Source organism: Tenrec ecaudatus, chromosome 10 (genome assembly GCF_050624435.1).
Source record: "Tenrec ecaudatus isolate mTenEca1 chromosome 10, mTenEca1.hap1, whole genome shotgun sequence".
NCBI classification, from domain to species: Eukaryota; Metazoa; Chordata; class Mammalia; order Afrosoricida; family Tenrecidae; genus Tenrec; species Tenrec ecaudatus.
This window is the reverse complement of record NC_134539.1, coordinates 44,360,278-44,380,109: the sequence shown is the minus strand read 5'-3', so window position 1 is coordinate 44,380,109 and position 19,832 is coordinate 44,360,278. Positions and strand designations below refer to the sequence as shown.

At 45.0% G+C, this 19,832-nt stretch overlaps 1 protein-coding gene across 7 annotated transcripts in view; it reads right to left on the bottom strand.

The window, feature by feature from the left end:
* Positions 1 to 19,832, bottom strand: part of ZNF462 (zinc finger protein 462) — a 151,399-nt gene that overhangs the window by 8,692 nt on the left and 122,875 nt on the right. For all 7 annotated transcript variants that reach the window (XM_075560274.1, XM_075560271.1, XM_075560275.1 and 4 more), the window contains one exon: positions 15,878 to 16,101. In XM_075560274.1, the coding sequence (XP_075416389.1) occupies positions 15,878 to 16,101 (224 nt within the window). The remainder of the gene's footprint in view (positions 1 to 15,877; positions 16,102 to 19,832) is intronic.

Sequence of the window (19,832 nt, the reverse complement as noted above, 5' to 3'; positions counted from 1 at the left end):
CCCACGGTTCACAGGGACAGTCAATGCTGGAACTTCTTTATCAAGCGTGTCAAAAGGGATGAGATATTAATTAGTAGAAATCCCCGGGGTAAACAGTAAGGTACTCAGCCACTAACCAAATAGTTGAATCTACCCACAAGCACCATTGGACAGGCACTCTGCTTCAGAATAACCAGCCACTGAAAACCTGTGGGTCATACTTAGTTCCGGCCTGACACACTTCTACCAGCGGTCTTCCTGGCATCCTCATGAGGGGTAAGGACCTCCGTGCTAACTAGTTTAACAGACAGTAGGAAGGAAAACGTATCACAAAGGTTTGGGTACACAGCAGTGATTTGATTATTGTATTTATTTAATTCTAAGGTATCTGTTTCACAATTTACCCAAGCTCGAAATGCTTTTGGAAGCAACAAGGTCCAGTGAACATCCTAGCCATGAGGAGCATCGGTCACAACCCTTTAATGCCCCTATCAACTAGAGGGCTGACCCGATCTCATTTGAACTCAGGTAGAACTATAAACTAGGTTCTTTAGTTTCAAATGGAAGGCAAGGTTTAAATGACTTGTGTTACGGCTGCTTTTGAAGCAGACAAGTGGACTATTTTTCAAGGCTTGGATTATTTGAGAAAAACCTAGGTGACAGATCCCCCAAAGCCTTTTACAATGGTAACGATGGCTATCTTTTATTTACACAAAATGTTCTTAGAAAAATGGGAGAGCCAAACTTTCTTCAACGGATCACCCAAAGGGAATAAAAATCCACATTAAGAAAAATTATTAAGGATCATCTGTTTGGGTTTCTCATAGTAATCGTAGCCCAACATTTACCTTCCTTTGTTCATCTGTTTCCAGAACCTCTATAGCTGCAGATATAAAATGATCTGGAGTGACAAGTTAGCATTGGACTCAGGTCAATGGAACAACTCTGGTTTATACAGTGAATGGCAACTCCTCTGTGAAATCATCAACCATCCATTGGGGGCCCGGGAGAGAGCACACAGAGATGAATGAGACCTGGCTCAGGCCTCGCGAGGTTCACAGTTTAGTAAGGATGGAAGAGACACATCATGAATTAGAATCCAAAGCAAATTTCCATGGCTGCTACAGTAGAGACACCAAGTGTAATGAGGACACAAGAGAGGCAAGAGAGAATTTACAAGCCAATTCCAAAATTTTCTCCAGGCGCACAGTGGAAAAAAAAAAGATTTGCTGAACACCACCACCAATTCCATATGCCAGGCAGATGGGACCATCATCACTGACTGTGACAAATGTGAAAGAAGGGGACTTATGAATATCAGGTCCGACAGGCTACATACTGTCCCAACAAATAAACAGCCCCTGCAAAGAGGAATCGAACACAGGGAAAACAACTCTTCTGAAAGGAGCAACAGCTAGTTCTTTGACCTCTGTAATACTGAACTCCACAAAATCAGTTGACATCGAAAACAATTCAACATGGATGGAAAAAATGTCTTTGTCTAGCTCCCTGCTAAGCATTCAGGGACATTAACTCCTTGTTTTGCATACTAACTGTCTTCAATGAACTATTGTTATTGTACCTCCCCAACCTGGGATTTCTTTACCATGTCTCACTCATGCAGACCTATGTCAAAGCATGGGCTTTGAAGTCAGTCTGACTTGAAGTGAAGTTCAAGTTCAGAGTCTGTCATGAAGTTACTTAACATGTATGTCCCCAGTGTCCTGATGTAAAAAGGAAGTCAGCATAATATCTACTGACGATGATTTTGGAAAGACACGTAAGAAGCATTGTCAACACATAGTGGAGACGGCAAGTTCAAATTTTATGGATCCACAAGTCTATATTTTAATGATAGAGCATTTGCAATAAATATATAAACATTTACCGGGTTACTAGTTTGCCAAGACCCAAGTACAGAATTCAAATGTGCTTAATTTTTAAAAGTATTTATTCCCTCTTCCCACCTCCAATCAAGACAATCCGCTCCCACTTCCCAACTTTAGTAACCAGGGCAACCGTGGGTATGGGAAAGGGACATGAGGGCTGGGCAGTCACCAGGAAACAAAAAATTACAAAACCATGGAGTCCAAAGAAGAATGTTCAAATATCTGCTTTCATCTAGTAGCTTTCACCTTCTCATTCACCCACTTAGCCAGCAAGGTCACCTGCTGTGTACCAGCACATGATAGACACTGCTGCCCTGCCCCTCAAGGAGAGCCCAGTCACCAAGCCAATGGTTACATTTTGGTTGGCTTTGTTTTACCTCCTTATTTTTGGGGGGAGAATGATTTATTTGTTCACATCTCCATCACCCTCACCCCATTCATAGGAAAACACTTGACTTTTTGGGTTCTGCATTATCTTCAGAATAATGCCTGATGAGATGATCTTTGTGAGGGCTAACCTGGGCTGATTTAGTGTGAAGGTTGCTAGAACTTTTAAAGAGCGTTCCCCTTAAATCTTTCTACATAATTAGAAGATTTCAAACTAAAAACGAGGTCCAGTGCTGGATGATGACTAGATACGATATCTTCCAGCAATCTGATCGCAATCCTCACACCCACGAGGGCTCCTTCTGCACTTCTGAGGCTCCGCTGTTTGTGCATGACCTATTGTAAAACACCCTGCTCTCCCACCGGCTACGCTTGTCCCTTCTCCTATCTACCCGAGGGCCACAATGATTTTTAACATTGTTTTTTGAAGTTAACAGATTTTATTTTTCAGAGCAGTTTTTTCGGGCAGTACAGTTAAAAAAAAATTAAATCTGTTCCCGTCAGTCTCTGATCCCTTTGAGGATCTAATCCAAATCCCTTACTGTGGTTGACATGGCCCTGATCATCAATCTCTAACCACTCCCACCTCCTCTCCAGAGCCTGCCGTACTCCTTCAGCCACCACACACACACACACACACACACACACACACACACACACACACACACACACACACACACACTGAGGGCCTTTGACTGTGCTATGGTCTTGACCTTGTGCCTGTGCCCTTGCCATTCCTTCTGCATGGAACGTTCACAAAACTGCCCACTTTATGTGGAGAATCCTGCAATCTTCCAGCCTTGCTCCACTGCTACTTCACCTGGGAGACATCCCCTCACCCTTTTCTCCTTTAAACATCCTTGCTCTAGGCTTCCACTGCACACTATGCTCTGGCCCACTTTGTACCTCATTCCACTGGGAGAGTATTTATGATTTGCCTGTCCTCTACAGACTTGAAAAGTCTGGTCATCAAATTTGTAGCGGAATCGCCATAAGCTCCCATCCCGTGGGTACTGTTCTCACCTCCTGCCTAGGGTACGTCCTCATTTGAACGCTAACTCCTTTTTAGTTCATAACAATTTTCACCAAAGTTTTTGGAAAACAGCAAAATGATTTGAGGTCCATTCACCTATATATGAGGACAATTAACAAACTATCCCAAAGTCTTGTTTGCTACTCTGTCTTCCTGATCACGTCCAATGCTGTCGTGCTATCACAGCCAAGTCTGTGTCCCGCTCTTGTAAACTTGGCGTGGAATAAACGGGACTTTTAGTCACTGAGGGGTCATCAAGTGGATACACTGTGGTTTTCCAATTCTTTGTTGCTACCAAGTTGGCTTTGACCTGGGATATGGACAGAATGAAAAGTTGCCCAGGCCAGTGTCATGTTCATGGCCACGGGTGGGTTTGAGTCCATCGCCGTGGCTATTCCATCAGTCCCTCTCATTGAGGGCCTCCCTAAGTTTTGCTGGCTTCTCTACTCTCTCAGCTGAGAAGCTCTCTGCAGGCACCTGTCTGTTCCTGATGTGTCAGTCAGCTGAAGCTTGCCATCTTCACTTCGAAGGAGTACTCTGCTTGTATTTCTTCCAAGATGGATGGATTTCCCCTTAGGCTATGTCTAGTTCTTCACTATGAAACAGAATGCAGTGAGGAACCTTCTGGTAATACGAGTATAGTTTAGTTTTATTTCTGTAGGATGAGCTTCCAAATGTGAAGCTAGGGGGTGATAGTCAAAGGGATTGAGGTCTATTCAATTTACACCACTTCAAAGTTGGCTGACATGGTCAGACCACTACGTTACTCTCTGTACCTAGAGGTTGCGGGTTACCACCAACCTCTTGTTGGTATAAAGGGCCTATTGGAGGAAATTCATCTTTTCTCCTAGAGGTCTGAAAGATTTGTGACCCTTCCCACTCCCACCCCCCACAAAGGTCTGTCACAAAAGAAGAAAGAATAAGCCTAAGTGTTGGGGACGTAGACTCTGACTCTGTAGCCATTCTTCTAGGATGCTGACCACTTCTTAAGTGGCTGTATATGCCTAGTGGGTAAGGTCAGTCATCTTGTCAATGTAATTTTAGTTCACAGGTAACATGAAAACCCATGGGAGATCGTAAACTAGAAATAACATCGCAATACGGCTTTAAGATTTTGTATACCATGATTTAAACCTACATGTCAATGAGAGGATAAAATTGGACGCTTTCCAAAAAGGTTTTGTTTCAATAGTTAACCGGTATCTCTTATGTTAAAAATGGACCCAATAGCTTTTACATGTGTCACTTAGCTCTTACAGACCTACTAAATGTCGCCCTCCACATTTGCAGAGGAGGAAAGGAGAGCGCTAAATAAATAAATGACCAAGACAGGACCAGAACTCATTTATTAAAATTACGTAGTGCAAACTTTCCCTACTCTAAAGCACATACTATACAGAAGTGAAAAATTATTTGCAGTACGTCAAAATTCATCCGTGGTACTGGCTGAATGAATACTGCAACAGGACTGAGCAATAACATCCTTTAAGAATTTTTGTTTTTCAAAATAGAAAGCTTTCTGAGAGTATTAAGAATAAATGATCTCAGGAAGTCCTGGTGGCACGGTGGGTTATGTGTTGGACTGCTAGCCACAAAGAATAAATGATCTTAAAAGGCTCAGAAGATATTCAAGGAGAATATCTCATTTCCTCTAGAATCGCTGGATTGGGATAAGAAGACATGCTTCTTTCTGCATGACCTGCCTTAGCAAAGATACCTAGACAAAATCAACTATCACAGCATAACTCTTGTCACAAGTACTAAATACACTGAGGTCAAATGCATTATTAAGATGAAGAATTCTACTGTTGGCCAACTGTGGTGCTGTCAATCTTCAGAACCTCAAACAGAGGGACACAGGTGCACATGGACACTGAACTACACTCACCTGAAAAGAATGAAACACTTCAAATGTCTCAGCTTCAGGTCTATAGTCTCGGGAGACACCAAGGTCAATGGGTGTAACATGTTACAAGGATGATGTTCTACACACTACTTTGATGAGTAGCAACGAGGGTCTTCAAAGCTCTGGAGGAGTCACCCACCGTTCAATTATTCCTCTCTCCCTGTCTAGAGGAAAGATGAGTGACGACAACTGAAAGACGCGTGGAACTGGCTAGTCCCCTGGACTGCCCGACCAGACACAGATCTGTCTTCAAAACCCTAAGGCGGGAGGAACTACGTAGTGCCCAGCTACCACCACCAACTGCTCTGAAAAGGATCACCTTGGAAAGTGCAGGACAGAGTGGGAGAAAAATATGGAGAAAAAACTCCAAAATCATAAATGAGAAAAAGATGAGTGGTTAGACAGAGCCTGCTGGAACCACCAAGACTATGGCCTTTAGGAACCCTTCATGTCTGAGTTACACTCATCACTAGAAATGACCAACCATTTAAGATCAACGGGGCAGCATTTACTCAAGGGCAAAGTTCAGAGGGTAAGGAAAGAAGGTCACGGGAACAGGGAGGAAGGGGGATAAGCCACGGTGCTTGGAGGAGAAGACAATGAACGCGATGAAACAACATTTGCATGAATTGTTTAATATCAAACTGATTACTTGCTCTGTAATCTTCCCTTAATTTACAATACCAAGTTGAAAAATAAATATAATTTCCCATCTGTAAGGTGGTTCCTAGTTTTGAAAAAGTTGCATCCATAGGTTTAGTATTAAGGTAGCAGAAGGACATTGGGCCTCTACTCAAGCACTCCCTCAATGCAAGAATACTTTCTTCTATTAAATTGGCATTCTATGATGTTCACCTTCCCGACACAACCGCTTAAGACAAAGTAGGTGAATAAGCTAATGTGGTGAAGAAAGGTGATGGTGCCCGGCTATCAAAAGAGATAGTATCTGGGGTCCGAAAGGCTTGAAGGTGAACAAGCGGCCATCTAGCTCAGAAGCAACAAAGCCCACATGGAAGAAGCACACCAGCCTGTGCGATCACGAGGTGCCTAAGGGAGTAGTTATCAGGCATCAAATAACAAAAAATCTTATCATAGTGAATGCGGGAGAGGGGGCAATGTGGAGTGGAGACCCAAAGCCCATTTGTAGGCCACTAGATATCCCCTTACAGAAGGGTCTCCGGGAGGAGACGAGCCAGTCAGGGTACGATGTACCAACGATGAAACACACAACTTTCCTCTAGTTCCTAAATGCTTCCCATCCCCCACCCCCATTATGATCCCAATTCTACCTTGCAAGTCTGGCTAGACCAGAGGATGTACACTGGTACCGATAGGAACTGGAAACACAGGGAATACAGGGTGGATGATCCCTTCAGGACCAGTGGTGTGAGTGGCAATAGGGGGAACATAGAGGGAGGGTGAGTTGGAAAGGGGGAATCAATTACAAGGATCTACATGTGACCTCCTCCTTGGGGGATGGACAACAGAAAAGTGGGTGAAGGGAGACATCAGACAGGGAAAGCTATGACAAAATAATAATTTATAAATTATCAAGGGTTCATGAGGAAGGGGCAAGTGGGGAGGGAGGGCAAAAAATGAGGACCCGATGCCAGGGGCTTAAGTGGAGAGCAAATGTTTTGAGAATAATGAGGGCAATGAATGTACAAAAGTGCTTAACACAATTGATGTAAGTATGGATTGTGATAAGTGTTATATGAGCCCCCAGTAAAACAATTAAAAAAAACCCAGGAAAACAGAAAGAAAAGAAAAACTTGCACCCAATGACAATAGAGTGACCAGTGGACAGTTGAGTCTGAGTCAAGGAAGAATGAACTCGTGCCCCACAGGGAAGCAGCAGAGGCCTGTGGAGGGGTGTAGTAGGTGCAATGAATGCGTGAAAAGGTGAGCAAATAATTTCAGAGGCTGTAAACAAAGAACATTTTCATACGTCCTCCTGAGAGGCAGCTAAGGTTCTGTCAATCAATTGGTCACACTTTTAGCTCCTCTACTTCGCAGCTCTCGGTTCTCCAAAACACAGGCAAGAAGAGGTGGCTGACAGGTCAAGAAGCAACACGAACAGGAGGAGAGGTAACGATGAAACTACGCAATCGTCAAGAGAGACCTTAGTGGGCAGAAATCCGTAGAGGTGGTACAATTCAATCCGCTAGTACCTAGTTCAGTGGAATTGGGAATGAAAAGCGCAGGCTTGAGAAGAAGGGGAATTCCTAACACTGCACTATGCTCGCGGGGAGCCTGTGCAGGGGTCCAGAGGCAGTTCTGCGAACAGAAGATGTAGGGAATGGTCCAAAATCAGGAAAGGTGTTCGTCAGGGCTCTATACTCTCACCATACACACTCTGCCCGTATGCTGGAGTACATGACGAAGAATGAACATCAGGATCGGAAGACAGATTAAGAACCTGGGATATGCAGATGACACAGCCTAGCTTACTGCCAGTGAGGCGGTCTTGGCATGTGATGATGGAGACCAAAGATTGCAGCCTTTAGTATGGATGACAACTCAATGGAAAACAACCACAACAAAGCAAATCCTCACAACTGGACGAATAAGTAACATCCTGATAAAAAAGAGAAAGGTTGAAGTTGGCAAGGATCTTGTCTTGCTCGGATCCACAATCAATGCTCACAGAAGCAGCAGTCAAGAGTTCACAGGACACTGCATTGGGTATGTCTGCTACACAAGATCTCTTTAAAGTGTTGAAAAACAAGAATGTTACTTTGAGGACTATGTTTTACCTGATCCAAGCCATGGTGTTTTCAATAGTCTCATATACAGTGAAAGTTGGTCACTGATAGATCAGATATCAGGTATCAAAAAACTCAAAACAAACAACCATTTTGATGCGAACAATGGGGGTTGGAATGGAGACCCAAAGCCCATCTGTAGACAATTGGACATCCCCTCACAAATGGGTCACAAGAAAGCCAGTGTGCAGTATACCACCAACGAAACACACAACATTCCTCTTATTTTTTTTTCTTCCCACCTACTATCAAGACCCCAGTTCTATCTTGTAAATCTGGTGAGGCCAGAGCATGTACACTGGCACAGATAAGAACTGAATCCAGGCTGGACAAAGCCCTCAGGAAGGTGGGGCGAGAAGGGGAAGAAAGGGGGAACTGATCTCAATGATTGAAGTACAACCCCTCCCCCAGGGGGATGAAGAATAGAAATGGGGGTGAAGGGAGACAGCAGATGGGGTAAAATATGAAAATAAAAATAATTTATTAATAATTAAGGGTTCATGAAGGTGGGGGAGGGAGGGGAAAAAAGGAGGAGCTGATACCAAGCGCTCAAATAGAAAGAAAATGTTTTGGAAACGGTGATGGCAACATCTGTAGATATGTGCTTCATACAACTGATGCAGGGATTGTTATACGAGCCCCCAATAAAATGATTTATTAAAATAAAAAAGAAAGTTGGGCACTGAATAAAGAAGACCAAAGAAAAATCAATCCATTTGAACAACAATGATGGCAAAGAATATTGAATGTAACATGGACTGCCAAGAGGACAAGCAGACCTGTGTTGGAACAAATACACCAGCATGCTCTTGAGAGGCAAGGATGGTCAGACTTTGTCTCACATACTTGGACATGCTTGCAGGAGAGAGCAGTCCTCGGAGAAGGGCATCCTGCTTGGGAAAGTGGAGGGGCAGCGAAAAGGGGAAGGCCTTCCATGTGGTGAACGGACACAGCGGCTGCAACAAGGGGCGCCAACATCAGAACAATTGTGAAGAGGGTGCAGGAACGGGTGGTGTTTTGTTCTGTGGCACAGAGGGCTGTGGCAGCTCATGACAAGAATAATGAAAAAGACATCATGGCCAAAGGTGCGTTCTATGATTTGAATTGGTGAAGAATTTTTTCCTTCATTCTCAGCTTCTTTTCTAACAAAAAGGTTCCATGTGACTTAGAGGCCACAATGGATTTCACTAGTTCAGAAAGCGGCTCCCCTTGTAGGAATAACGAAAATGGTGGTAAGTCCCTCTGAGCTTAATATTCTGCTACTCTGCCTAAATATGCAAAGAAGCAAGACAGGAGGTTCTCCGAGTTCATTTGCCCAAGGCGCCATTGGTATGAAAAATTAAAAACATTTCTAAGTAAATTCAATTAGTGAATGCAGATTGCTTGAATAAGACTATCCTTCTACATTTAATATACTGAACATGACAATTTTACGAGCACACCAAGTTAGAGATAATATATTTTTATGTCCCTTAAACTAGCAAAGAGACTTCACAAGCATAAAAGCACTAACGAAGTATGCAAATACTTAAATTTTCTTATCTAACAAAAAAAAGTGGGTCTATATTTTTAATGTGAAAAAATGCCAAGTTTTATTTGACCCTCCCACCCCAGGATTCAAGGTTCATAAAAATGTTAAATCTTCCATCTTCTACTCGTATTGGTCCTAAATGGGATTTAGAGACAGGTATTTGAGAGAGAGAGAGAGAGAGAGAGAGAGAGAGAGAGAGAGAGAGAGAGAGAGAGAGAGAAAGAGAGGTTTAGCTTCTAGATTTACTGAGATGGAAAAAAGATAGGGAGTAAAGAATAAAAAGTTAAAGGTCAAATAGTCCACACAGTTGACTTTCATCCTATTGAATCCTAAGAGATTACGAATGATTCCTTCCTCACTGACCCAAAGATAAAGACCCAAAATGAAAGGCCATCCCTCTTGTGAATAATGCGGGTGCTGTTATCTCTTCTCCATTGCAGGCCGGCTTCTGAGGCTGTGCATGGCAGCCTACGTCAGGCGCACCTGTGACTTTGATTCGAACATGGACTTCAAGGGCTTTTCCTGTTGCAACCAGTACTTTGTCCCTCTGGGACAGATCCAGGGTGACACCTTCAGAGAGGCTTCTGAGGTCTACATGCTTTGCAGACAGATTTGTGTAGTCCAGTTTGCACACCCTGATCTATTCAATGAAATCATCGGACTGAAATGATAGCATTTGATAGTTTCTTCTGTAGAATTTCTACCCTGCACAACAACACCTAAAGTTATTCATGGAAGAAATGAACAGTGAACTCAAACTGTAGAACAAAAATATTAGTAATTGCCAGCTCAGAACTGTCCACATTAGTGCCGATGTTGAGTATCTCCTGAGATCAAGTTTATCAGGAAAAACTCAAAGAAATTAGTGTTTCGATGTGTCAGATCCTGGGAAGCTTGCTTATGATTTAGTGTGGAGTTATTTAAAACACCACAAGATTCTGCTCTCTATCGGTTTATGTAAATGTATGCAATTGTACAGCCATTGCCACAATTCAGTTTAAGAACATCAGCATCACTCTGAGAAGTTCTTTCGTGATTCTTGCTATCAATCAATCCCTACTCCCAATCTCCAGCCCCAGGCAACCTCTAACCTACTTTTTCTCTCCATAATTTTGCCTTTTCTAGAACCTCGATATAAATGGAATCATACAATATGCATAGACTCCTGTGTCTGGCTTCTGCCACTTAGCATGAGCCTTGAGAGATCTACCCATGTGGTTCCAAGGGAGGGCAAGTCAAAAAGTACTGCTACACACCCCACAGAAATAAATCGGAAAGGGAACCTATCACTTCCTGACATGTCCTCCATCTAAGACTATACACTGCTGAAGACGCTGTGTGCTACTCTGTTCACGCTCCTCTAAAGAACTCCGCACTCTGTCATTCGAACCACGTCAAAAGGGCACTTGGGGCATCCTCTAGGGACTGAACACATGTTCCTTTGAAATGTTCTTTCAATTTGGGGAACAAAAAGGAGCCTGCAAGGAATGACGAGGGCTGGTGGGTGGAAGCGGTAGGGTTTCCCAAGGACAGCCTGTGCGGCCCTGGAAGAACGCGCAGGTTCATTGCTGGAATGGAGAACACGGCCTCCAAGCTACTTTCTGGACACTTTCCGTGCCGACGCAGTTTAAATTTCCTCAAAACCTCCTTTGTTCGAAGCTCCCGTGATTGTTCTATGTCCTTCAAGAAAATCTGCCATGATTCTCTCCCCCACCCCACCCCCACAAACAAACAAACAATCGCCACAACTTGGAGTTGATCTCTTTGCCTTGCATTGAACTGGCCCAGCGGATCACCTCCAAGGTACTGTGCTGATTGGATCTTTTTCAAAGATGCTCTAAGGACACTAAACCCTTAAAACCAAACCCTCTGCCACCCAGCTGATGCTGACTCCTACTCTGTCCAGGGTTCCCAAGGTGGTAAATCTTGATGGAGGCAGATTGCCTCAACCTGCTCAGAGTGGTGCCTGGATTTGAACCCCTGGCCTTGTGCGTTAGCAGTCCCAAGTTTATCCAACAGCACCAGCAGGAAACAGGCGTGGATTCCTGACTGACAGCAGAGTAGGCAGGATTCTTGGTGGCCGAGTGGGCACTGTGTTGGCAGGTTCCCTGGAAGGTCAGTCGAAGGAAACAGCAGCATAAAGGTGGCTTCCAATTTCCATCAAGGTGCCGGTCTTAAAGGCCCCTGGGGCAGTTCCGCTCTGTCCTACATATGGACTTGATGCCAGTAAGGTTTTGTTTGTTTTTGTGGAGATAACCTGTCTGCAGCCAGTCACTGATTGCACAGACATTCTGTGTGGAATAAACGTGTAGATGCATGACCTGGCATGCGGATGCATCCTTTGGCTGGCCCGTCGTACGTACGCCACACCTTTTCTGGATTGTGTGCATATGCCATATTACGTGGACCCCATTGCCAGCTGGTGCACATCTAGTGTTTGTCCAATTTTGCTTTTGACTGTGAACAGACATATCAAGTCTTCCTTGGGGGGGTGTCATGGAATTTCTGGGTCAGATAAAAAATTTGTCAGAAAGATACTGCCAAATCCTTCCCACGTGGCCACAGCTAACAAACAGCTGTGTGCTGTTCGTCAGGTTTCTCTACTTCTTGCCACTACTAGGTGTCGTCAGTTTTCTTAAATGTCACCATTATAGTGGGCCTCATTGTGGTTCTCATTTGCATTTCCCTAGTGACAAATCATGTACTTTTTCACATGCTCATGTGCTGCTTGTAGTTCTCCTTTGGCAAAGTGTATATTCAAATATTTTGCTCATTTTTAAATTGGGATGTGGCATTCCCTTAAGAGTTGTAAACATTATTTATACATTCTTGTAACAAATCCTCGGTTAGCTATTTACTTTGCAAAATGTATGCTTCCAGTCTGTAGTTTGTCTTTCTACTTTACTAAGGAGCAAAAGTTTTCAATTTTGAGGATATCGATTCGTTCATTTTTCCCCCCTGTTAAGTCTGTCGCTTTTCTGTCCTATCTAAAAAAATCTTCCTTAGTTCAAGAATGCATGACCTGATACCAATCTAAATATTTTATAGCTTTAGACTTTTATACATTTAGGTTTATGGTCCCTTATCAGCTATTAATTTTTATATAAAAAATGAGGTTAATTCCAAGTTTTACTTTGAAAACATAAATCTAATTGTTCTAGTACTTGTTTAAAAAGAGAAGAAGAAATCATTCTCTATTACTTAGGCATCTTTGATGGAAATCAATCGAAAACAATACTTACAATATATGAAGGTCTATTTTTGAACTACATATCATTGATTTGTGGATTCATCCTTTGATTAATACCACACTCTCTGGATTACCGTAGTTTTATAGGAACTTTTGAAACAAACTTTGTTCTTATTTTCCCACAATTTTTAGCAATTCTAGGTTCTTTACATTGGCATGTAAATTTTAGGATGAATTTGTCAACTTAAAAAAAACCTCATTGAGATTTAGAGATTATGTTGAATCTGTAGATCAATTTGGGAAGAATTAACATCTGAACACTATTGAGCCTCCCAATTCACGAGTGTAGTCTGTTGCATTTATTTGCTTCTCCTTTTTTTCTCTCTCACATTTTGTAGTTTTCATTACACAGCTTTTGTAGTCATTACATCAAATTTACTTGTTCTTTTTAATGCACCTGTAAATGGAATGGCTCTCTCTGATTTTTAAATGTCATTTTTGGACTGTTCATGTGAGCATGTAGAAATCAAGTTGGTTTTGTATGTTGGCCTGATATCCTCTTAAATATGCTAAACTCACTAACGGGTTTTTTTGCGGAACTTTTACAATATTTTACCTACAAAGATGACACCATCTGTGAATACATACGCCTTTCTCATCACTCCCCAGGCCTTCTTGTTTGTCTTTCGGCCCCTCACTTTCGTGTCTGCATTGTGAGAAAACTTTTCCTTAGTACGCTGTATGCTAGCACCACTCTCATGAGTGCTTTTGTGTATCCTTCACCCTGGCAAACGATCATTTAACCAGCACCCAATGTCTCTGTCTGCTAGCTGAAAACTCCACTTCAGCAGCTCTACCGCCATTGTTTAGAAACTAATGTTTGGACAATTATTTCAAAAAATTTAACTGCACTTGGTCCTTACCCTTTATGAAAATGAATAAAAACCCAACACACACGGAAGATGGAAAGAAGACCGCATTCTTATCCCCAGCCAAACCCACTGCCGTGGAGTAGCCAGGACAGAGTAGAACACCTTTGAAGATTTCCACAGCTGGAGGTTTTTAGAGAACTACCAACCTTCCGGCCAGAAGCCAGGGACTTAGCCACTGCGCACACAGGGTTCCTGTGAGAAACACAGGTCTCCTAAGCGTAATAACAACGGAGGCAAAGGTGAAAACCATTAGGTGTGCTAAGAGTGGCCGTTCTTCAGCTTCAATTAGGTGCTCACTGGCCTTCGTAAGTTAGTCAACCGCAAGAGAGAATGCAACTGAAGAACATAATATGACACGGTGGAAATACAACATCAAAGACTATCTAAAATGCAGGGTATCATTAGTGGTTTATGATGTATATTTGGTCTTTGGAACACAACTACCTTTAAGGACAATTATTATACTTGAGCAAAACTGAATTTTACAAATGTTCTAGGGGACACATTGAGACCCAAAGGGGCGCAAATAACAAGACTCTACCCAATCCTTACAAAACTTCTGGAGAAGTACAGCAATTCCTATTTGCAAGTCAGAAAACAGACACATACATTTCAGTAACATTTTGCAAATCTGACTTCCCCTATTGCTGCCCCCCATGCCCATCTCCAGAAAAAAAAAAAGTGAGGACAAGATTCAAACTTAGATGTGCTTGTTTCCAGAGCTTTATATTGGGCAACTTCTCTTGTTCTGAGCAATCCATTTCCCTGGCTCCTATCCTGATGCCTCAATCTCCTAACCATTCACTGGTCAGGATGCTGCCAGTTCCTTGCCTGGTGCCACCATTCCTAACATTCTTCCTCGTGCCCCAGTGACTTCAACCACTAGGGAAGAAATGATCTTTCTGATTTTGAAAAATACTAGGCTAAAGGCTCCAACACTGTAATAAAAAGATTTGGGGTAGTGTGTGAAAAGAAACCAACCACGTGTGAGTACAGGTGAGATGCTTAAAGACAGACAAGTGATTTTTGTTTTGGGTTTTGGGAAAAAATGCCCAAGATGGTTGGATGAGAGCTGATATCAAAGTTCCCATGTGACGCTAAATCAGGCTTTTCTCTGCCTTCACTTTTGGGGCGGATGCGTTAGAAGATGGATCTCAAGCAAGCAGCTACTAGGAAACCATTAAATTGTCAGCAGGTGAGAGTCCGTATTAACCTTTGCTCTCTTTCACTCCTGTATGCAGGTGAATCAACTAAAACCTCTCTTTTTAACTCGGGTTTGTTGGGCCAGAAAAGAGCAATATCTCCCCAGGTGAAAACACAAAACAAGAAAAAAAGGGGACACTCCCCAAAGTGCTTGTCGTTACACTTTAAGTAACCGTGGAAGAGCTATTTTGGTTTGTTGGTGAAATAAAAGATGTCTCCATAGGGTCTGTCTTCTCATGAAATAAACATGCCTCAAGGCTCCTCCAGCTCGCCGGGCAATGCACCACGGAAATGACCGCCTCGGTTTGCCGAGTGCACGGTGGGTTTTGAGCAGGGTGAGGAAATCATCTTCTAGGATCTTACCCTCCTCCAACACAACACACATTTCAGCCTTGTACGGGGATGTTTTAGATGCTTTTTATGGTTAGCAGAGGGTGGGGAACAACCTACATGGCTGAGGATACAAGGCGGTAGAACGGGGTGGGTAAACGCTGGGCCCACTTGATTTTGTAAATAAAGTTTTATTGGAACAAAGCCATGCTCCTTCACTTTCGTATTGCCTATGGCCGTTTGCGTGTGGCAGGGGCTACCAGAGATCACATGGCCTGCAAAGGCTAAATATTTACTATTTGGCCCTCTACAGAAAATGTTTGCCAACGCTCATGATAATACATTTAAAATGAGATGGAAGCATACCCATCAGAATGTTAAGTCAAAAAGAAAAAAAATAAGGCAAGGGATTAAAAAATATTTTGCATGCGGCATTATCAAAACTATGCAAAATAAAGAAAAGTGGGCAATGACGAGGCCCAAAAGGTTAAGCAGTTGGTTTGGGTGATGAAATGATGAGCGATTTTTATCCGCCCCACCCCTGCCTCATGATTTGCCATTCTCTCGAACAACCTTATAGTTCTCTTCTAAGAGACAGAACTAAACTTCACTTTGTCAATTACTTTCATTCAAGTCTGTCTTACACATTGTCAATGTGACCACACGCCGGCTCTCTCCCCCACCCCCACCCTCCCGGCAGGTCTGCCAAAGGTGAGAGGCGACGGCGAGTACCTTATGCTCCTCCCGAAGGTGGCTGTCCAGCTCGTCCGTGTGCTTGGCCTCGAAGTAGCAGAGTTGGCATTTGTAAGGCCTCAGCTCGTTGTGCTTTCCTATGTGCTGCTGGAGGCTCTCGTCACTGGAGCAGGTGAAGGTACACTTATCACAGCGGAAAACGACTCCCTGCAAGTATTTTGACAGTTTGGAACGGCACACTTCAATGGGGACAACTCGCTCTTCTGTGGAGACAAATTGAATGGAAAGATGGGAGTTTTTACTTAGGGTATGCAGACGGCCCCCCTCTTTGGAAGACAAAGAAGAACTGTGCGTGTTCACTTTGGCCCTTCCTCCCAGGCCTGCCTTCTTGAACTCCAGCACAGTCCTCGGACACAGGTAGGTATTTTTAAGACCAAAGTTCTTTGTGTACGTAACAGCTAAACAGAGGTGGGGCAGGCAGAAACAAAAACCCTGCTCAAAACCAAACCAAACCAAACCCCAGTTGCTTTCGAACCAAGGAGTGTCAGAGGGGAATTGTTTTCAATGGCTGCCTTGTCAGTAGGAGCGCGGCAGGCCTTTGGGGTCGAGCTGACTGCGCCAGCCCTCTGGCAGGCGGCCACTGGATTATTTGGACCACCCGTGGACCCCTGAAGAGGGAGAGATGTGGCTGCTGGCTTGTACCCACATTACTCATCAGTGACAAGAGCCATTTGCATGACTCCCTCCTTCCAAACCCCAAACCAAACTCACCGCCTTTGAGTCAAGGCCAACTCAGGTTGGCCCACAGGGTAGAGTGGATTTGGCTGGACTTAAGGGGAAGGAATCTGACCTTAGCCCAGCTCCTTTGTACCACCCGGCCAACCACCTGACGTGGCAGGAGCGACTCCCACAGTACCACTTCAGAGACCGAGGAACACAGCTCTTCAGTAACTTCCCGGGTCAGACACTGTCCAGGTCTGAATCCAGGCCTTCCTCACTGTCAACCCACATGGCCCGGTTCTGACTCACAGTGATCTCCATGTGTCTTAGAAGCACTACGGGCTTTCAAAAGTGGCTTTTTCAGGAGTAGCTCACCAGACTGTGGGTGGACTGAAATTGCCAGTCCTCTGGTTAGCAGCGGAGCGCTCCAGCCACAGAGTCTGTCAGTCCACTACTCTGTTTACTCCCCTTGCAGGTTCCTCTTCTGCAGGGTCCTGAGAAAACGGCCGCCCCTTTCCAAACACAAAAGGCATCTCTAACCTCCAATCAAGTCTGGAAATACAGAAACCCTCTCCCCACTTTGCTGCAACCCAACCACGAGGAGCTCACACACGAAGCGGCTTCAGAGACCATTTGGGGGAACTCGGGAGCCGGGTTAGTGCTAGGGAGGATTTTTGCCTTTTCCCACAGTCTGTAATCTGATTGTCAGAAATGGAAAAAGGATGAACGCGAGAGGCTCTGGGTGCGCCGCCTGTTAGCGCACCAAATGCTGGCGGGCTGCAAATGTGTGTTGTTTATTTTGCACTCCCTCACCCTTGTGTTTAACTGCTCAAATTAAATTTCACACCAGTCTGCCCAGAGTATCGGCGCACGCGCCAGATATCCGTAACTGGGGTAAAATTAAAAAATCTGTGCTATTTATGCAAGGATCAACTATAGCAGGGCTTCCGCGCTGTGTCTGGGTTTCAGGAGAAGCTGAAAATTTACCAACGGACACGCGCTCACATGCTTGGGTACCAAAGAAGGGCAATGTCTTATGGAGTCACGGAAGCCGGCTTCATCTCCGAGTGCCTGTGTAGCAACGTGTCCCGGGTGTTGGTCTTGTGTGCCTCGGCGAGGCTCCGTCACCCGCGGTCCTCCCTCTGTGGTTGGCCTGTGTTCGGTCCATGGGGAATGTTTCCCACCCGGTGTCATGCCTGCGTCTCAGCCACCCCACTCCCCTCGCAGGGCAGGCACTGCCTGGGGAGTCCCCGGCTGCCGCCAGGATTTGGCCGACAAAACGCTGTGCGGAGGGCGGGCGGAAGGTGGCGGCAGGACCGCGTTCCCCAGAGCTCCGAGGCATATGTTATTTTCCCTATACAAAGAGCCAGTCACTTATTTGGAAATATAAATATTTTTAAACCAATGTATAGCAGACAGCTAAGAGGCACATGATGACAATGTAAGCTACACATTTTCTTAGAATAGCAAATGTTTAGCAGTCTCCTACCCATTCAGTCTCATGGCTTGGTGTAAATAGATGGGGGGGGTGGCGAGGTTTGGGGGAAGCTGGAGTGGAAAGGCAGCCCAGGGGAGGCTACTCGACTCCTCGGTGCCAGGGCTTGCCAACAGTAGCACGGAGGCGTTCACAGTGGGATCTGCCTTTGGCGGGAGGTGGGGGTTTCCCTGTGAGCCAAGGCGGGGGGCGGGGGAACGACCGGCAGCCTTGGCTTCTGAGAAATCAACCCAGCTCCTTGGCGAGTCAACGGCACTATCCGCTCTAAAGCAGGCGCCAGAAAAGATGTGAGCAGGCTGGTGCCTGCGCACGCGGGAGATCTCAGGACTTCGTGGGAAGCGTTGACATGAACTTCGAGGGCACCTGCCTACAGACGGTACTGCGCTTGCATCGCTCCTCGGTCCTGAATGCCACCAGGCAACCTGCCCAGCTTCCACTTCTGCCCCAGCCACTGGCTTGCTCTGCCTGCCCGGTCTGGCAGCCACACCGAAATAAATGAAGACCAGCTGGCCAAAGGGCTGTGCATATAGCAGGGTCTCGAACCCTTTGAAGGCAACCAGCCCACCCTCCAGCCTTTGCTTCTCCAGTCAATAACCGGCACTTTCACGCTTGTTGTAAGAAATAGATCTCCTTTGAAATCCCTCTACGACGTTGGTTGGTTCTCTTTGCAGCTTCCGATTTCCTGTGTGTCTCGGAGTGAGTGCTGGACAAAGTCGCCAGTACTCTGGATTAACACCTCAGAGTCTGAATAGTAAGAACCACTGTCAACGACGGCTAGAATGAATGTGGGGCACTCACTAGAGCCAGGCGCCGCCAGAGGGTCAAAGTTCATGGCTCACTTTTTATACTCGCACGTCCTGAACACTGGGTTTCACTATGTCCAGTTACTGATGAGAGAACTGACCAACTAGTCCGCTTCCTCAGTCACACCGCGAGTGTGGAAGAGAGCCGGGAGCGGGGAGCGCCAGTCCCCCCCCCCCCCCCCCCCCAGCCAACGCCTCGCTCCTTCCCTGAAAAAGGACCTGCAGGGGACACCTACTCAGGACACCACACACTCATGCCTCTGGTGTTTAACATTTTAAGAACCCCAAATCTATAACCGATCCCTAAGATAGCTGCTCACATCTGGCATATGCTTCAAGTCTCTTCTGGATCAATTTGTGCTAAATTCCTCTGATCTGTAAAAGACCGCCCATTTCCAATCTACAAGATTACCAGTTTACCAAAGATCTTGGAACATGGACCTTTATTAAGCCAGGGACTTTAGAAAAAGTCACTATTTTCTCCTTTTTAAAAACATGGCTAGAACGACCAAGATATATAAATAACAAGAAGGCAGCCTACATGGCAGGCAAAGGATCGCCAGCGTTTTCTGAAAGAGCTGATTCACTATGGAGGCCAGTGAAGAGCGTGACGCTAAAGACCGGAATGATCGTTCCAAGGGAAGGATGGAGCCCTGCCTTGGCTTCAGGAAAAAGCTCACTGCTGGAGGTTCTTCACCCCGCTACAAGGGCAGTGGCAACTGCAGGTCTCTCTTGACTTCACACCTTTCAAAATTAGCTTGGGTGAGAAATCCAGGCCTGAATCAGACTCATTGTGGCCCAGCTTTCAGCACTGGCTGTGAAAACACTGCAACGTCACCAGTAAGACTACCAGATGAATTGGGTCTCTCGTCAATGCCTACGCAAAATATGCCTGCTCTTGCAGGTAGGCGCAACACTCACGGGGCTAGACCTAGAGTCACGCCACCCTGGAGCACGCCTACACAGGGACCCCACC